The following is an 18,246-nucleotide window of genomic DNA, read 5'->3' on the forward strand; positions in this document are numbered from 1 at the left end:
TAACTTTTCAATCACACTACCAAAGTTGCACGTTACAACATTTTTAATAGAGTGATTACTACTGCATCTTCTTTGTTTTGGAGTGTCAAATTTTAATATTTTTTATTTTTTATTTTAGAAATATAAAATGAGACTTCAACAATAAACGCAATGTTATCATGCAAGTATTAATAATAATTGTACTCCATATTAAAATAAACTTTATAAACCTTGGAAAGGTATCGTGGGGACATTAGCTAGCTTTAACCTTTTTATTTTTTATTTGGGGATCTTCTTTTCTAATTTCTCTTGCTGTCGGACAATTGGATACACATTTTTCATGGGCGACCAAATAGGGTTTGTCCTCCGCGGTTCACGATTGTTAACCAGACCTTATTGTAGGTTCAGATTCAAGAATTAAAACCTGGAACAGAACCCAAATGATTCATCGAACCTGGACAGTAATTGGGGTTATTTGTTTTCCTTAAATAAATTTATTAACAAAGTTCTTTTGTAACACAACATGTTTAAGGACAAACTATTCGCTGACTGTGCCAGGTTTAATGTAACTGCTCCGTTCCCAAACCCTGCTGCGTTTGTCACTTTTTCTGCTCTGGCTTTTACGATCAAAAGTAGAAGTGGAGTCTTTTCAGAGAGACATGTGAGAAGGAAAACCGATGGTAATGGTACGTGGGGAGTGGAAGCCCAACCTGTTCAGTTTACTCTTTTAATTTCTGGGTATTAATATCATCATATATTTATAAATATATATAGCATGTATAAATTTGTCTGTTCGTTTTCTCTTTTTTTCCCCACTTCCGTGTGTTGTAGGTCATTCTGCCTTTGTATATTTTTTTGTGCTTTACACGAATTCTGACATGGGAAGGGTTAAAGTGAGTTTGTGAAGAAAAAAGAATACTTTTGGTGTTAGTGTAAGAGGAATCCTCCACTGGCAATGGCTTGCATTAGAAGCCTAGGAATGTTGGGAGTCTATTTTAGACTATTCTCCAAACGATTTTCGAATAAGCACTTGGTGGTTCATAAATCATAAAGGGCTGGGACTTGGGAAAAGTCCACATTTTGGTTGTCTAGTTCGGAATGAATTATGCTGTCATGTTCTTTACAGTTTTACCCTGCTGCCATATAAAGTGAAATTCAGTAAATTCTGCGGCGCTACGTTGATGAGAACTTATGCTATTATCTATTGGTATTTGTAGAATGCATTCCATGGATGTAAATTATGGATCTGCATTTAATCTGATAAGGATGTGGTAATTATTATATATTGATCTTCACATTAGTAAGTTATTCATGGAGATTCAATTATTGTGACTCTGTTGGACAGTCAAAACACGGTTTGGACTTTGGACTTTTTGAATGTTGTTTATTTCCGTTTGGAATGACTTTATGGTTTTTTGAATTTTTGTTCAGGTTTAAGAATTTGATTCCTTTCTAATCTTGTCTGGGAGTTACGTGTTTTGTATTATTCAGGAATTAGAAAAGATGATAATTGAGAATTTTTTGTATGTATTGTTTTGTAAGTGAGAGGGACTGGTGCGTGAGTTCACTCATGCTCGTGCTCGTGCTTGTGAAGAGGTGCTCGTGCTCGTTCTCGTGCTTGTGAAGAGGTGCACGTGCTCGTGCTTGTGAAGAGGTGCATACAAAGACCATTTACTTGTACTGTTAATTGGATACAAAATTTTGCCATCACTCTTCCTTAATGAGAACTGTAGTCTCTGATTTTCTTTAGCTTACATTAGACATCTCGGTAGTCATCATAAAATCTGCGAAATCTTTCTTTCGATCAAATTAGTCTTGAGATTTGACATAATAAATCGGCTCACAATTCCACTCCAGGAACTAGTACTTCCAATTGATGGTTGCCATTGACATGTTTAACTTCTTTGTCTTTTTCTTATTTAAGCTTTATTGACTTCGTGAGTTTTAAAAAAGCACCTAGAAATTGCATATTGTAATGTAATTTATTGAATTCTAGATGTACTAAGTTTGCTCCCTAAACAATACTTATCGTATTCCCCGCCATTCTTCTGACGTTACGACAGATATACTTGCTATAAGACTTTCTGACTTGGGTGAATTAATTTCAGGGTAGTTTGGTCAGGATTGAAAATTAAGCATTTTAATGCATGATTTTGACATGTATTCGATCCGGTTCACACATTATAAGGTCTTGTTTTCCATTCCCAGCTTGAGAACATTGACCTGAAAGATGAAGTCTTTGAGGTTGTAATCCAAAGCTTACCTGCTTAAGAAGGCATTGCAGCTTGAACCAGTGACCACTCAAATCTTCTATCAAGTATCCCCTCCTCCTCTATTCAGGTTGGTAAACATTTCAGAATTTTCTCATACTAAGTAGGAACTATCAATCATAAATCAACATCTAAAATTCCATATTACGTGCCTCATTATCTTCATTATTGGACTATATATTAGAATTTTAAGCAACATGGTATATTTTGTGATTGCTAATCACACTCCTCGAAGTCCTTGTTTTTTTCCAGTATTTCTGGTTATGACTTTTCCCTGTATTACAGACTGAAGGTCCCGGTTGATGACTTCAATGGGTCCTCCTGCTGATCAAAATCTTGATACTAAAGAGGTCGATCTGAGAAGTATGTCGTCTTCTTCACATGGTCAGGCACCACGAGTCTACAAAGTGGCAATTCCTCCAAGACAGAACCTCTTCAAGGAATTCCAAGCCACCATTAAAGAAACTTTCTTTTCTGATGATCCTCTAAGACCCTTCAAAGATCAATCTAAATCAAGGAAGTTCATCCTCGGCATTGAGGCCATATTCCCAATACTTAAGTGGGGAAGAAGTTACAACCTTAAAAAATTTAGAGGGGATTTAATATCTGGTCTCACTATTGCGAGTCTTTGCATTCCTCAGGTACTTAAGTTTGCTTTACAGTGTATTTCAATTTTTGAAGCTACGAGAATAATTCATGTTGCATGCCCCATTTTTTAAGGTTCTAACTTCTAATGCTTGGCTGAAAAACAGGATATTGGATACTCCAGGCTTGCACATTTGCCTCCACAGTATGGACTGTGTAAGACTCTACTTGCCTCTCACCAATAGCTCAATTTTTTTCTTTGCACGTTAGACTGATCCTTTTGCATTTTGTTCTTTCTACTCGTTTACAGACTCGAGTTTTGTTCCACCATTGATCTATGCTGTCATGGGTAGCTCTCGTGATATTGCTATAGGACCTGTAGCAGTGGTTTCTCTCTTGTTGGGGACCTTACTTAGTAATGAGATTGATCCTACTAAAAATGCGGCAGAATATCAGCGACTTGCTTTTACAGCCACTTTTTTTGCTGGAATTACTCAAGCAACGCTTGGTATTCTTAGGTATGACAACACTACCGCCCAATATATGGATTTTGCATTTAGACATTTCAACCACTGAAGTTTATGTCTTGTGCAACTGCTACCAGTTACACGAATGTTACAATGTTTTATATCACACCATATAATCTTACGGTTGCATTATTTATTTATTTTTTTCAATCAGGTTAGGATTCTTGATTGACTTCCTATCCCATGCTGCTATTGTCGGTTTTATGGGGGGTGCTGCTATCACAATTTCCCTTCAACAGCTCAAGGGTTTCCTTGGCATTAAAACTAAAATGTTCACAACGAAAACTGATATTATCTCTGTGATGCATTCAGTATTCAATACAGCCCATCATGGAGTATACTCTCCTTCTCTCTCTCAATATACATGCTAATTATTAATTACCAGGAGTCCTGATCTGAACAAGTCCGTGCCTAAATTTAAAATTGCCAACTGTTGGTGTCACTGGTGTGTGTATGTTGAACACAAAATTGACTAATAATTGATAACACTTATCTTGCAGTGGAACTGGCAAACTATAGTCATCGGAGCTAGCTTTTTGGGTTTTCTTCTGGTCGCCAAATACATTGTAAGACATTATACCACCCCTTCATGCATTTTGCTATTATTCCCTAATTAATCGTTAGGATTTCGTAAATTGTTTTATCATTCTTTCATATTATTGCATCAGGGAAAGAAAAACAGGAGATTATTCTGGCTGCCAGCAATTGCTCCGTTGATATCCGTTATTTTGTCCACTTTTTTTGTATTCATAACCCGTGCAGATAAGCAAGGAGTAGAAATTGTAAGTATATGTTTATTCTCGTCAAAAGACTGATAGCGTATTTTAGGACCAACTGATGGCAAGAGTGACATAATATTAGTTACAGCAAAACTGAAGTTTTTGTCTATTGATATGTGAAGGTGAGAAAAATAGAAAAAGGAATCAATCCATCATCAGTTAAAGATCTTTATTTAACAGGGGAAAACCTTGGAAAAGGTTTTAAAATTGGCATCGTGGCAGGCATGATAGCATTGACTGTGAGTAGCTTTGACACCAATACTTCTCTTGAAGAGTATCCGTCCATTTTACTCCTGTAGTTTCTAATTAAACCATTACATTTTGATTGCTAGGAAGCCTCGGCAATTGGAAGAACATTTGCATCTATGAAGGACTATCAACTGGATGGAAACAAAGAAATGGTTGCACTAGGAGCAATGAATGTTGTCGGTTCGATGACTTCCTGTTATGTGGCAACTGGTAAGCTCGTAGACAAGGTTTATGAATCTAACTATTTCTTGTCATCAAAATTGCAAGTTTAAGGAATATATAACAAGTGGTCTTGTGTCATAAATATCTACTTTTAGCTATGAAATATCAAGCAAAAATGGGAAAAACAAAATACTAGGCAGATAAAGTTGGATCTACGTCTATAGAGTTTAATGTCTACCTGTGCATAAAGAGAATTTGGGACTATAATTATTTTGTGGTCTAGTGATTTATAAAGTTTTTTAGCCTCTTCTGATCTATACTCTTGGTACCTGCAGGTTCTTTCTCTCGGTCAGCTGTAAATTTCATGGCTGGTTGCCAAACAGCAGTCTCTAATATTGTGATGTCAGTAGTTGTGTTCTTAACCCTGGAATTCATCACTCCGCTTTTTAAGTATACTCCAAATGCCATTCTTTCTGCCATCATCATCTCTGCTGTCATCAACCTTATAGACTATGAGGCAGCAATTTTGATTTGGAAGATAGATAAATTTGACTTTGTCGCTTGCATGGGTGCATTCTTTGGGGTTGTTTTTGTCTCAGTTGAGATAGGACTTCTAATTGCTGTAAGTGCTATAATCAATGCTTTGTTATCTTATGCTCTATATAAGGTCAAAGTAATCTCTGACTAATCTTGTTTATTTCGTATGTTAATTGCTACATTCTATGGCAGGTCTCTATATCCTTTGCAAAGATTCTACTACAAGTAACAAGACCCCGAACAGCAATTCTGGGGAAGATTCCTAGGACTACTGTCTATAGAAACATCCAACAATATCCAGAAGCTAGTAAGGTTCCAGGTGTACTGATTGTAAGAGTTGATTCTGCAATATATTTTTCCAACTCCAACTATGTCAAAGAAAGGTAAAGACCTTGTTTATTCGTTTACAATGAGAAATTGTTTTATACTGTACTCCTTTGAATAAACTGAAGTGAAACAATCCAATCTGTACACTAATTTAATTGAAAAAGCGTTTTGACAGTAATCTAAATGCCTAAGGATTAAGAACGGATATGTGATTCAAAACATAGGGAACATCATTACGTACAATACGAGAAAATTTACATGTGGATGTAAAAATACGAACGGTTGTTATTCATGAGAAAATACCCAGTCTCTATCCAATATATCTTACCAAAAACCTTTAATTTTTTTCAAGGTACAATAAAATTTGCGTAATTACAATGAGGTATAAATCCGGTGGAAAGGAGCGAGGGTTGATTTAAAAGAGGATTATACCGTAATTTTATGAAACTGTGTTTCAATTAGCGTATTCATGTCGCTTAATATACTCTTTTGCAGGACAATAAGATGGCTGATGGATGAAGAAGAAAAAGTGAAAGGAGACTACCGCACAAAAATCCAGTTTTTGATACTTGAATTGTCACGTGAGAGTCTTTATTTTAATCCTAATTATGTTATACCTTACAATATTCCCGGAGTAAAAGCTTCATTTTCGTCTTGTTAATTTTGTATATTAATTAACTTTCGTGTTCATGATGCAGCCGTCACTGATATCGATACAAGTGGCATCCAATCCTTCGAAGAGTTACACAGAAGTCTTGAAAAGAGAGGAGTTGAGGTAACTAATTAACTTCTGCCCAAGAATGAGATGCACATAATATATATGCATGAGTGATTAGAATATGATATATTATGTAACTAGCATAGCATCTTACCGTAAGTTCTTCTTCCTTTTATGCAAGCTTGTTCTGGCAAATCCTGGTCCAGCAGTGACAGACAAGCTTTACGCATCCAATTTTGCAAACACACTGGGCGAGGACAAGATCTTCCTCACAGTTGCAGAGGCTGTTGCATATTGTTCTCCAAAGGTGACTGAGGACCCTTGAAAAAGATGAAATATTGTTGTGAGAGTAGAGACCAGAAATTTTCAGTATAGTAGTTAGGTAGTAAAGGATTAGATAGAAAGAAAAGGTGTAGTAGAAGAAGTGGGTTATCAGATACTTCTACAGTTAGTGCTAGCTCTGTCATCCTTATCCTAAAGTGCATAATTAAACATTTTGAAAAAGAAAGATAAAATTAGGTGCACATTTACTTGGTTGTTTGTATGAAGAATATATGATCTCCTTTTCAGAAGGGAAGTGTTTGTTCATCATCCTTTCCTCTCTCATTCAGTCATTAAAAAGATTAGAAGAATAGATAAAGCAAATAAATTGTACACTTTTTTATCTTCCATTTTGTGTCTGCAAGTCACTCTGTAATTTACTGAGTTTGAGCTTTGAATGAAAATAGTAAAAGAAAAGATCAATTGAGCAGGTGGATTTTCTTTTTCTTTCTCTTTCTTTTAGTTGTGTACATACAGATGCAACAGGTGGATGAATACCTTTGGTTCTTGCATGAACGAAGAACCAAAACAAAGCCAGATTCATACAAACAGAATTTGTAAAAAGTTTTTCTTTTTCGAAATAAATTATTCAAGCGTCAGATTCGAATATAGAAAGTGCAAGAAGCCTTTTTTGCCTAAACTGGTTATAACTTTAAACTACTAGCATTTGTAGTTTTTATTAAATATGGATTGATTTTATATAATTAAAATTTATAAAATAAATATTCAATATGTAACTTTGTTTTGATCTCTTTCTCTTTTATAATTTCAAAAATTATTAAATTCAATTTAAAATTTAAAAAAAATATATATATATATATATATATATAAACAATCAATCAAAAACACAATGTGTATATAAAGGAATATGATAGTTTGACACTATTATTATTTTTATTAGTTAAATATAATATTCTATTATTGAAAGGAATTGGAAGGTGGAAGGAATTGTAAGGTATATGAAGTTTGAAAGGAATTTATGAATGTGAAATCATAATTTTTTCTTGAAATAATTGTTCAAATAAGAGAATGATACTGTGTTTAAAATCTGAGCAATGTGTCTTGCTCTTGGATTTGCTAAACGACAAACAGAAGATAGTCGTGGATTGTGCAGTTTCTTTTTCATGTGCTAATTTCTTAGATTATGAATGAAAGCAGTTTAAGTTTTTTGTAAGTATATTTCTAAATAAATTAACTAAATTTGTTCACACTTCAATAAATACATTTTATTTATTAAAACATATAAAGTAATTCATTTGAGAATTGATAATACAACTAATATTTTCTTGGAAATTGAAAAAATACAATTATCCAAATTGATTTTTTTCAAAAGTAATAGTGTAGTTAGGATCAAGAGAGTATTGCAAAATATAGACTATGCCCACCTTTGGATTTAGGTAGAGGGTTGAGAAAATAGAAATAATAATTATAATAACAATATGATGCTGATATGATAGAAAAATAAGATAAGACGAAAAAATATATATATTATTTATTGGTAGATCGTGTGTCAAAACATCAATGTATAAAGTATCTAGAATGCTAGTATATGGTGTTTAACATATTTTTGTAATTTTATAAAAAGAAAACTTTTATTATTAAATAAATTTATTTTAGTATTACATTAGTGAGAGACAAATAGATGTGAGTGTTCTTTGAATTGAGAACTTTCAATGACACTATTTTGTTGTTGTTTGACATTGGTCAAAATTCAGGAGGAGTTACTTTGAAATAATAAGACAAAGGGAAAATGTGAAAGGTTGACTGCAATCCAACTTAAGGACTAGAGACTTGTCAAAAGAACATTGTGGAATGCTTGATAGATCATTGTCAAAAGAAAATTGTGGAATGCTTATTGATCGTCAGTCAAAAAAAGTAATCATTATTAAGTTCAGATTTCATTTTATGTCAGGTTAATTTAAAATAAGTAAACTACAATTATCACAATATTATTTTTACTCACAATAGTATTTTTTGAGATAGAAGAATCGTCAAAATTTCTAAATGAATTTCTTCCCTTTATATACAAGATAGTAATTGTCGATCAATACGTAGAATATATGAAGTAGTTATATATTCTATGACTTTAATTGAAGCATAAATTCGATTTCAATTCTCATATGTATGTCGAAAGATGATGATCAGATTAGGTACAAGAGATAATGAAATGTTTAACCTAGTCTTATTAGGAAAATGCCTGTATTATTAGGAAAATCGAAGTGGAAATTAGGATTAGATATGAAGGCTTATGGAAAGAAATTTTGGTGAAAGTATAGATTATGGAGGAACTTAGACGATAACAGTGAACATAGGCTAGAGTTAAGGTGGTGAAGAAATTTAAAGATAGTGTTTGAAGAAGGGAAAAACAAGAATTTGGTTCAATATCAATATAATCTTGTCTAAGGGTTATGCAAACATAAAGATAGTGTTTTAAGAAGGGAAAAACTAGAATTTGGTTCAATACCAATATAATCTTGTCTAAGGGTTATGCAAACATGATAAGATTTTGGGAGAAATGTTGTTAGGTTGGCCATAACCTTCCTAGAGATAAGTATCCTCAGTTATATGTGAATTTGTGTGACAATGAAAGTAGTATATGAAATATGGTCCACTAGTGCGGAGAAGGTTGGTAGTGGACAATAAAATGACGTAGAGAGTGGTTTGAGTGGGAAAAAGAACAACTGAAAATGTTCATGATTGATCTCGGACAATTTCTATTCAAGTAAGAAAACAAGATAATTGGACCTGGAAAGATTGTGATACGAATGTATACACGGTTAAATATCTTTATAATAAAATATAGAGTCTTTTAGGAGGGAAAGAAGAAGATACAATAGAGTATCTATGAAATATAATGGTTATCTTATCTGCATTACATTTTGTTTGGAGAGTTTTCATAAATAGGATTTTTTTGCCACCATAGTTTTTTTCTATTCTTTTACTAAAGTGAGGTTTCTTCAAAAACAATTTAAATTATGTCAAGTTAGCACAACTTCTAACCCGTCAACCTTAAGTCGTGCTAAATTAGCATGACTTTCTTCACGTTATCCGAAATCGTGTTAGAGAATTTTGGAGGAAGGTCATGGTTTGATAACGAGATCACAATCAAAATTCTCCTCTAAGTATGAATTTACAATATAAAAAGGGAAAAAATTAACTTTAAATTCCAATAAAAAAACACAAGCTTCTTTTATTATGAGATAAAGGAAAGCATCTAACATATATATCTTTTATAATATATTTATAATAATATGTAATTATAACATTTTTTTTATTCAGATAATAATGTAAAATAATTATTTTGTAAATATATTTTAAATATATTTTTGTAATAAATATATTTTAAATTTGTATTATAATATATATTTATATATTATAAATATTTTTAAATTTCTACAGGACAAATAATTTAATCAGAATTTACTGACAAATTAAATTCATTGGATAAATTCATTGGTTAGTGATGTCATTTAAATCACTCGCACATAAAATGTGTAAGTATTAAATTTATAATTAGTATACACGTTAGTATGTAAAATAATAAAAAATATTAAATAATTAAATTTTAACTTAATACAATAAAATAATATGATAGAAATTTAAACGCACAAACGCATTACAGTTTATATATTAGTTATAGTTTAAATAATAAAATATTTCTTGATCAACACAAAAGTATTTATTTATTTATTTTGTATAAATAAGTCACAATAATTTTTAAAAGTGTTTTTTCTGTGACTATTCTAGATTTTCCTGACTTAGAACGATCTTCCATGGTCCAATATATATAACCACTCTAAAAAGAAGATAAGTCGTTAATCACATTCCAATACAAATACAAAGATACTTGAAAATTATAAAAAAAAAACAAAAAAAAATATACGGTCTCAAAAAGCACAATATGTGATTGTTTTCAGTGATATATCATTTATTGTCAATTTATTGAAACATATTATTTATCTTACATAAAGACATCAAAATAGATATACCACATACTTCCTTATCTTATATTTATGACATATATGAATTTGGTTTATTTAAACATTTCCAAATAATATTTATTTCATTATGGGAATACAGATTATTTATCAAATATTTATAATGGTAGATCATTAACAACAAATTTTACATGAATAATGTAGTCTTTTTATGGGCATATGAAACCAATCACATCATCTAATTGTGTGACACAAGTAGTCTTACATGAGGTAAGTCATTATAGAAAAGTATAACATAAATTATGGATTAACTTTAGAAAAATAATATGACACAACATACTTTGTTCAAATTCCTTTCCATTTACAATCTTAAGAAAATGGACAATATAAATATTCAAGAGCTACATTGATGTAAAAATCTAGCTTTTTTTAACAAAGTCAAGCGTGAAGATGATTGTTTATATGAAGAGAAGAAATAAATACTTCCTATATTTCTTCTTTGCATTATTTTTTCATTGAGTTTTTCCTAATGTTTTTCATGAGAACAGTAAAACACACACATTATGATAAAGTATTATGAATTTTTATCAATGGGGTTATATATTCCTTGAAAGTTGTGTAATAGTGTGTCTTCATTTTTAAATCATAAGATAATCTTTAAATCGTCTATGTATCTATACCATATTTCATTTTTGTGAGCTGATTAAAACATATATTTGATTTGTGAAATAATAGTAAGTTAACCCATCCCATCAACCTAACAACAAATCGAACAACCATTGTGTTTTAGAATATTTTATTACCTTGATAGAGCCTCTCTAAAAGTGGAGTGCATGAAGCAAAAACAAAAGTAACCTTAACAGAGACTCGACTCTTTCTTCCTACACCTCCATACCTTCTTGTATCACCCCATATTAAATATGAAAATACTATTTTATCCTTTTTTTTCACTCCATTGGATTTGAAATAATAAGCCTATGGATTATGTAATCCGGAAGCTAATAACACATCTGAAAAAAAGGCTTCCGGATTACATAATCCGGAAGCTAATCTTATGTATAGAAAAGACTTCCGGATTATGTAATCTAGAAGCTAATCACAAAAGACTTCCAGATTATATAATCTGGAAGCTAATTCTGAATCTAAAAAAAGACTTCCGAATTATGTAATCTAAAATATTGAAAAGGGTATTTTTGGAATAAGAAAAATTTATGGGGGTGGGACAAGAAGGTATAGAGGTGCAGGAAGAAGCAGCCTAGAGACTCTATATATTATTGGGCCAATTTTTTCATTCACTTCCATATTTTTTTCTTCAACCTTGAGATAAAAAAATTAATTTATGAATTATACAATTTAAAATCTAATTTTTTTAATTTGAATATAAATTTTGGTTTGTAATTAAGACTATATAATCTAAAATACATTGTATTTCGAATTCTAGATTCTATAATTCTATGATGAAAAATTATATTATACATTAATTTTTTTTTAATTATTTGGAATATAATTTTTTTATTTTATTTTAAATTGTGTCTTCCATAATACAAATTTAGATTGTTTAATCTAGAATACTAAAGTTTTTCAAAATGGTATAATATAAAATATTATTTTTTTTATTTGAATTGTATAATTTAAAATACATTTTTTTTTAGACGACGAAAGTACTTTTTTTGTTTTGTTTAGACGAGGAGACTGACTACTCAGTTGTGGCGCAGAGGTGAGAGGTATTGGGGACTACTACAGCAGTGACATAGAAGGTGAGAAATTACTGCGGTGCTGGTGTTGGAGATGGGGTTGCTGAGGGGAAGAGAGGTGTTTAATGGAGAAGATGGAAAAAAGGGTAAAATTGTCATTTAACTTCTTTTATGGAGGTGCAAGAAGAAGAAGAATGTATAGAATTGCCCATTATTGGGTCTGAAGGGAGTGATGGGCCAAAATCCAGGTTAGGAACGGATAAAATGGGCCCTTCGTCAGAACATAACGATCGATAGCAAGATAGAGAAACAGTAGCTTCAGGAAGACAGAAAACGAAACCAGAGCAATGGCTGCTCTGCGTGCCATGCTTCGTCACATTAACATGTGCGCCACCTTTGCTTCACCGCCGCGCCCAACTATGGCGTTGCTTTTGAGTTGTGGAGTCACGTGGCACCATCTTATTCCCTCCAAAACCTCCAGAGCCGTTAAATCCCACGCAGGTTCAGACAGTTACAAGTTAGTGGTGAAGAAAGACGAGCGGTTGGGAGCGGGAGAGTGTGTAGACGAGGTTGTTGGGAATGGGACCACAATTGCGGCCATCGTAACTTCCTTGGGGGGGCCACCTGCCGCCGTTGGAATCGTTCGGCTTTCAGGCCCTGGAGCAGTGTCTATTGCGGGCCGGGTGTTCCGGCCCGCCCGGAACTCGTGGCGGCCCACCAGCCACGTCGTGGAATACGGCGTCGTCTTGGACTCCGACGGCAACGTGATCGATGAGGTCTTGGCGGTGCCGATGCTGGCTCCGAGGTCGTACACGCGCGAAGATGTGGTGGAGCTTCAGTGTCACGGGAGCGAAGTATGTCTGCGCCGAGTGCTAAGGACTTGTTTGGAAGCCGGGGCAACGCTTGCTCAACCAGGTGCGTCTCTGTTACTCTGAATAAACTTAATGCTCTTTTTAACCCTCTCTCGACAACCAAATGCAAATTAGTTGTTTGTGTTTTCTTCTTCTAGGCGAGTTCACTCTTCGCGCTTTTCTTAACGGTCGTTTGGATCTCTCACAAGCCGAAAATGTTGCAAGATTAATTGCTGCCAAATCTGTGGCTGCTGCAGATGCTGCACTACAAGGAATTCAGGTATGTTTAACTCAACGTTGTTTCCATGTTTTACTGTATCATCATCATGATGTTTGGTGTAAGACTTGCCTGGTTGCGTCTGATGACAGGGTGGCTTTTCTTCACTTGTTCGATCTTTGAGGAGTCAGTGCATTGAGTTGCTTACTGAGATTGAAGCACGTTTAGACTTCGATGATGAGATGCCGCCTCTGGATTTGAATCTGATTATGGATAAAATCCATGACATGTCACGAGACGTTGAGAATGCATTGGAGACAGCAAACTATGACAAGCTTCTGCAATCTGGATTACAGGTATGGTTTGGAACACAGGGCATAATAAGCTGTAATAGGTATAGAAGTTTGTTTCTCCTCTTACAAAGTGGTTTAGATCTATCTTTTTACCTGTGATTGGATCACTCATAAATATATATTGTTACATTTGAGATGTCTAATTCCCAACATAAAAGTGTGTTGGGGATTTCACAAGAGATAAATAAATTATAGTAAATAAGAGGAGATGCTGATTTTATAAATTTAAGTTAGACTTAAATTACTTTGTGATACAACATGAATTTGTCATTCTATTTCTGTGTGAATATGAGGATGACTGCTGCTGTTCCTATTTTTTATCCTGATATATGAAATTCTTCCAGATAGCAATAGTTGGCCGCCCGAATGTTGGCAAGTCAAGTCTTCTGAATGCATGGAGCAAAGTATGTCATTGTCATTTTGGTTATTTGATAACTTCAATTTGATATTTATTGTTTATTGAATCTTTTCTGTTGATATTAACCTTGGTGTTGGCCAACTGAAATCATTCACGTACTTAATCTGCATCTCAACATAATTTAAATTTAAGCGGAAGAACTATACACATATAATATATATACATATATCTATATATATGTATGTATGTATACGTAAAACATTGTGATTGTTTAACTTATTGAGCATGATCTTCTTGTAGCATGCAGAGTGAGAGGGCAATAGTTACTGAAATTGCTGGAACCACTCGTGATGTGATTGAAGCGAGTATCAGTGTCAGTGGTATTCCTATAACCCTTCTTGATACAGCAGGCATCAGGGACACTGATAACATTGTGGAAAAGATAGGTGCGGCTTTCTTTCTTTTCTCCTTTGAGTTCAGGACCTATGTTATTTTCCTTTGTTTTTGTTGCACCGTCTTTCTCTTGTCTGTATTGTAGGCTCTAGGCTATAGATCGTTAAGTGTCCTTTCAAATGTGACGTTATAGCGTCTTCAACTAGTTTAAATCCAGGTTTTTTAATGGCTACACTCAGTAATTCGGTTTTCATGATATCTTAAACTTGATTGAATGCATTTTTTTTTTGAAAAATATATACAAGCTTTCTAATAATTATCACTTGCTTTAAATTTAGTTTAAGTAAAACACTTGTAAAATCTAGTAAAAATTAGATAGATATACGGCTATAGATTTTGCCTGATTTGACTTAGCTATAGTTGGATTAGATGTATTTTGTCGTATGCATCTAGTGTTTTGCTACTTACCTTAGCATCATTACTTCACATGATGTACTGAAATTTATATTTGTATTCTCCTACTAGGCGTAGAGCGATCTGAAGCAGTTGCTAAGGGGGCTGATTTAATTATCATGACTGTGAGTGCTGTTGAAGGGTGGACATCTGAAGACACCAAACTTCTCGAAAGGATTCAATCTACCAAGGTTTGACCATATAATCTTTTTCTCCCCTTTCTCCTTGTTTTATCATTATATTTAATACTATGTTGATATAGATTAAGCATCAAACTATGTATGTTACCACAAACATATTCTTAATATGATATGACATGATAAATTGGCATACAGACACAACCTGGCTGCCTTAAATGCATTGTTATCCTATAGTCAACAACAAGAGTAAAAAGACTTTTTATGCTGGGTGGGATCAATTACATGTCTCCAGAAAGGCCATTTAGATCATGTAGTTACCCTTAAAATTTACATTTTGTAGGATAATGCTCTTAAACATAATAAACATTGCACTATACCTTTCATTTTTCTTTTAGTAATAAGCTTGGTACCTGTTAGGCTGTTATTATTTTCTGCCATGCTGTCAGAAAAGAAAAGATGCATGTTCACATTAATCTGCAATCTTTACTTAACCTTTCTGTTGTAAGACAGGGATCAACTGTCTCATCCACCCCAGTAATCCTTGTAGTCAACAAGATAGATTGTAAACCTTGTGCTGAGACTGAATGGGACAAAGGATTTGAGAGTCATAAAATTTTCAGCGAACATGTGTTTACATGTGCTGTTACTGGTCAAGGATTACAAGACTTAGAGAGGGCGGTATTACAGATTGTGGGTCTTGAAAGCATTCCTGCTGGGGGTCGCAGATGGACTGTCAATCAGGTAAGCTATCATTTTGGCTTTCCATCTTTCTCGCAAAGTCGTGGCTTCAAAATTTTCTTAAACTTTTAAGTTGGAAGAGAAGGAACGAATAGACTCTTAGATACCATGTACCTTTATTTGGTAAATTTGAACTAGAAGTAATGGTCAATATTATGCTTAGCTAAGAAGAAAATGTTTGACGGTAAATAACCATGTTGTTGGACTCTACAAAGACTTCTCTGTTTTCTACTATTTTCCATTTTTACTCCCACCAAGCACAAGTGTTGATCTTCTGTTACAAGACAACATTTTTGCACATGCACCCACATACTCACAAAAGAGTAGTAAAATAACTTCTTTTCTTTTGGGGGGAGGTCTTGAATCTGGATTGTGTTTGCTGATATAACGATGATTCAGAGACAATGTGAACAACTTGTTCGGACGAAGGAAGCACTTGCAAGGTTACAATCATCAATAAATGAGGAACTGCCTCTGGATTTTTGGACAATTGATTTGAGGGATGCTGCATTGTCCCTTGGACAGATAAGTGGAGAAAATATATCGGAGGAGGTTTTATCAAATATATTTGGCAAGTTCTGTATTGGTAAATAGAATGGCTCCGAAAACGTACGTGGTGATTTTTAGCTAGTTTTCTTTACATTTATCACTCATGTATAGGACGCCAAATTCAATCTGGCTCTGTACATTTCCCATGGATTTCAAGCCATGGTGATCAGTTTTGTTGTATGTTTCTCGTACTGATATTATCACGCGAACCCCTCCTTTTTTGGTTGGGATGATTTTTAAATTGAGTTGTATTATTTTAAATCAACGGTCGAAAGATATGGTGCAGTGCTGTAACTGCAAATAGGTAATCCGCAGAAGCAATTTAGGAAGTTCTTAATTTCATGGTCTCCAAAAATCATTTAGTTTTAAAAAAACTTAAAACATTTATGTCGAAATCAGTATTCAATTAATGTTTACCAATTCTTGTTTGGTTTCCCATGCTCTCTTGATGGCCGAAACATTGAAGAATAAATCGAAGATATGCATATGCACTAAGGCACTGTTGGCTAGTATAATTGGCCTATAACTGTTTGGTTCCCAATTAATGGTGTGTGTGTTCCTTCGATTGTTGTATTTCTTCGTGTTTTCTACAGATGCAACTCTAGTAATGCTTGAGCTTGACAATATTTCAAGCACGTTATGCTCAAATTTCTGAAGGATCCATAACCCTCAAATAGGAATGGGTAAGCGTGAACCCCTCGGACACATGTTTTGCCTTGGGGCTGACAACTCTTTATTGCATGGGGCCAGAGATTTAACAAACTCGCTTGTGGGTAAAGCTTACTACACTTAGTTCTTCGATCAAATGCTTGTGTCTCTTTGAGGTCTTTCGTTGTTCGCGTAAAACTTTTAATGTTGAGGTCTTTTATTTGTTATTTTATTGCTTTATGCAAAAATGATTGCTACTATAACAGTGTGCAAACATGTAAATGACGAGGAGTAACGGGATTGGATACCTTTATTTTCCTTCTTGTCTGAAATCACGAGTAAGTCAGGAGGAAACATTGTCAAATTAAGAACACTAATTATTAAAGGGATTGGTGTTAGTAAGAAAATTGCTCCAAAAAATGATTTATACTGATTGTTATTTGAAGCTAGAAAGAATATACGAACTAGGCCACCGATCACGAGAGACTTGAATTGACAGTGCTTTAAAATTAGCATAATTCTGGAGGGAGTAATGGTAGCAAGGTTATATAACTTTACCCTTAAGCTGAACATTTTGTCATAATTTCATTTTTGTAAAAATTAAAACTTTAGATCCCAAATATAATTCTATGCATCAATCAGATGTTACAAAACTTGTTTTTAAATTTGATGGCTGGATGAGTATTTTCCTCAAATGGTAATTTAACTTGATGTAAAGCATATATCGACTTTTTTTTTTTTTTTTAATCTTAGATAACACTATTTTCATTTTTATTTTCTCATTCAACACTCTTTTGTTTTTATTTTTCTATCTAACACTCTTTTGTTTTTATTTTCCTATCTAGTATCGTTTCTTCTAATGGTTTTATTTTGTATTTTTGAAAAAAAAACTTTTTAGAATTTGGATTCTAGGAATGGTGTTTTTAGAATTTTTTATATTTTTGTCTAGAATGAATGAAAAAGAAAAAAAGAAATATAAAATAGAATAAAATGTAAATTTAAGAATCAATAAAATAAAAAATAAAAAGGAATTAATAAATTAAAAAGAGTTGATAATTTTAATTTTAGATACATTAAAAAAATAAATGTATTGGTTGTAAAAACAATTAATGTTTAAAATAGTTAGACATATAATTATTGAAGAAATAAATGAATTTGTACAAATAAAAATAAAAAGGTAATAAATTAAAAATGTTTAGTTTAAAATTTAATTATTTTTGTAAGAATGGAGAAAATAAAAAATTAAATCGTACAACAACATAAAAGTTGAATCTATAAACATAAATTAATATTATTTTTATTATTATTGATTATGTAATCATGTTAATTTCAAATAAAAAATACAATACATAATTATAAAAAAAACTCAAGTCAATTAGTAATGGACACACAGATAATAGTGAAATGAAGAATTGAAGTTGTTTATTACTGATGATAATATGTTGCAGTTACAAATGAAT

At 32.9% G+C, this 18,246-nt stretch overlaps 2 protein-coding genes and 1 long non-coding RNA gene across 4 annotated transcripts; 2 read left to right on the forward strand and 1 right to left on the reverse strand.

Moving 5' to 3' along the window:
• Positions 1 to 290: 290 nt before the first annotated feature.
• Positions 291 to 6,884, forward strand: LOC137820867 (sulfate transporter 1.3-like). 2 transcript variants are annotated; one of them, XM_068625161.1, is made up of 16 exons: positions 291 to 665; positions 1,522 to 1,633; positions 2,088 to 2,319; positions 2,535 to 2,890; positions 3,002 to 3,050; positions 3,145 to 3,352; positions 3,516 to 3,696; positions 3,862 to 3,927; positions 4,030 to 4,143; positions 4,263 to 4,379; positions 4,473 to 4,599; positions 4,887 to 5,173; positions 5,281 to 5,471; positions 5,911 to 5,996; positions 6,114 to 6,190; positions 6,315 to 6,884. In XM_068625161.1, the coding sequence occupies exons 4-16, from the start codon at positions 2,552 to 2,554 to the stop codon at positions 6,456 to 6,458; spliced, it is 1,986 nt and encodes a 661-aa protein (XP_068481262.1). In that variant the 5' UTR covers positions 291 to 665; positions 1,522 to 1,633; positions 2,088 to 2,319; positions 2,535 to 2,551; the 3' UTR covers positions 6,459 to 6,884. The 2 variants fall into 2 exon arrangements, with proteins under 2 accessions (XP_068481262.1, XP_068481263.1); XM_068625162.1 differs by having other exon boundaries at positions 533 to 665; positions 2,188 to 2,319.
• Positions 4,295 to 6,428, reverse strand: LOC137820868 (uncharacterized). Its single transcript, XR_011082709.1, has 2 exons — positions 6,288 to 6,428; positions 4,295 to 4,582 (listed from the first exon to the last, which is right to left on the reverse strand). It is a non-coding gene; the product is annotated as an uncharacterized lncRNA (long non-coding RNA).
• A 5,486-nt stretch (positions 6,885 to 12,370) lies between the features above and the next one.
• LOC137821876 (uncharacterized) lies at positions 12,371 to 16,399 on the forward strand. The gene is made up of 8 exons (XM_068626665.1): positions 12,371 to 13,001; positions 13,096 to 13,217; positions 13,307 to 13,510; positions 13,852 to 13,911; positions 14,173 to 14,311; positions 14,784 to 14,902; positions 15,362 to 15,592; positions 15,989 to 16,399. The coding sequence occupies exons 1-8, from the start codon at positions 12,434 to 12,436 to the stop codon at positions 16,181 to 16,183; spliced, it is 1,638 nt and encodes a 545-aa protein (XP_068482766.1). The 5' UTR covers positions 12,371 to 12,433; the 3' UTR covers positions 16,184 to 16,399.
• The last annotated feature ends 1,847 nt before the right edge of the window (positions 16,400 to 18,246 follow it).

The sequence above is a fragment of the Phaseolus vulgaris genome, chromosome 9 (assembly GCF_000499845.2).
Source record: "Phaseolus vulgaris cultivar G19833 chromosome 9, P. vulgaris v2.0, whole genome shotgun sequence".
NCBI lineage: Eukaryota > Viridiplantae > Streptophyta > Magnoliopsida > Fabales > Fabaceae > Phaseolus > Phaseolus vulgaris.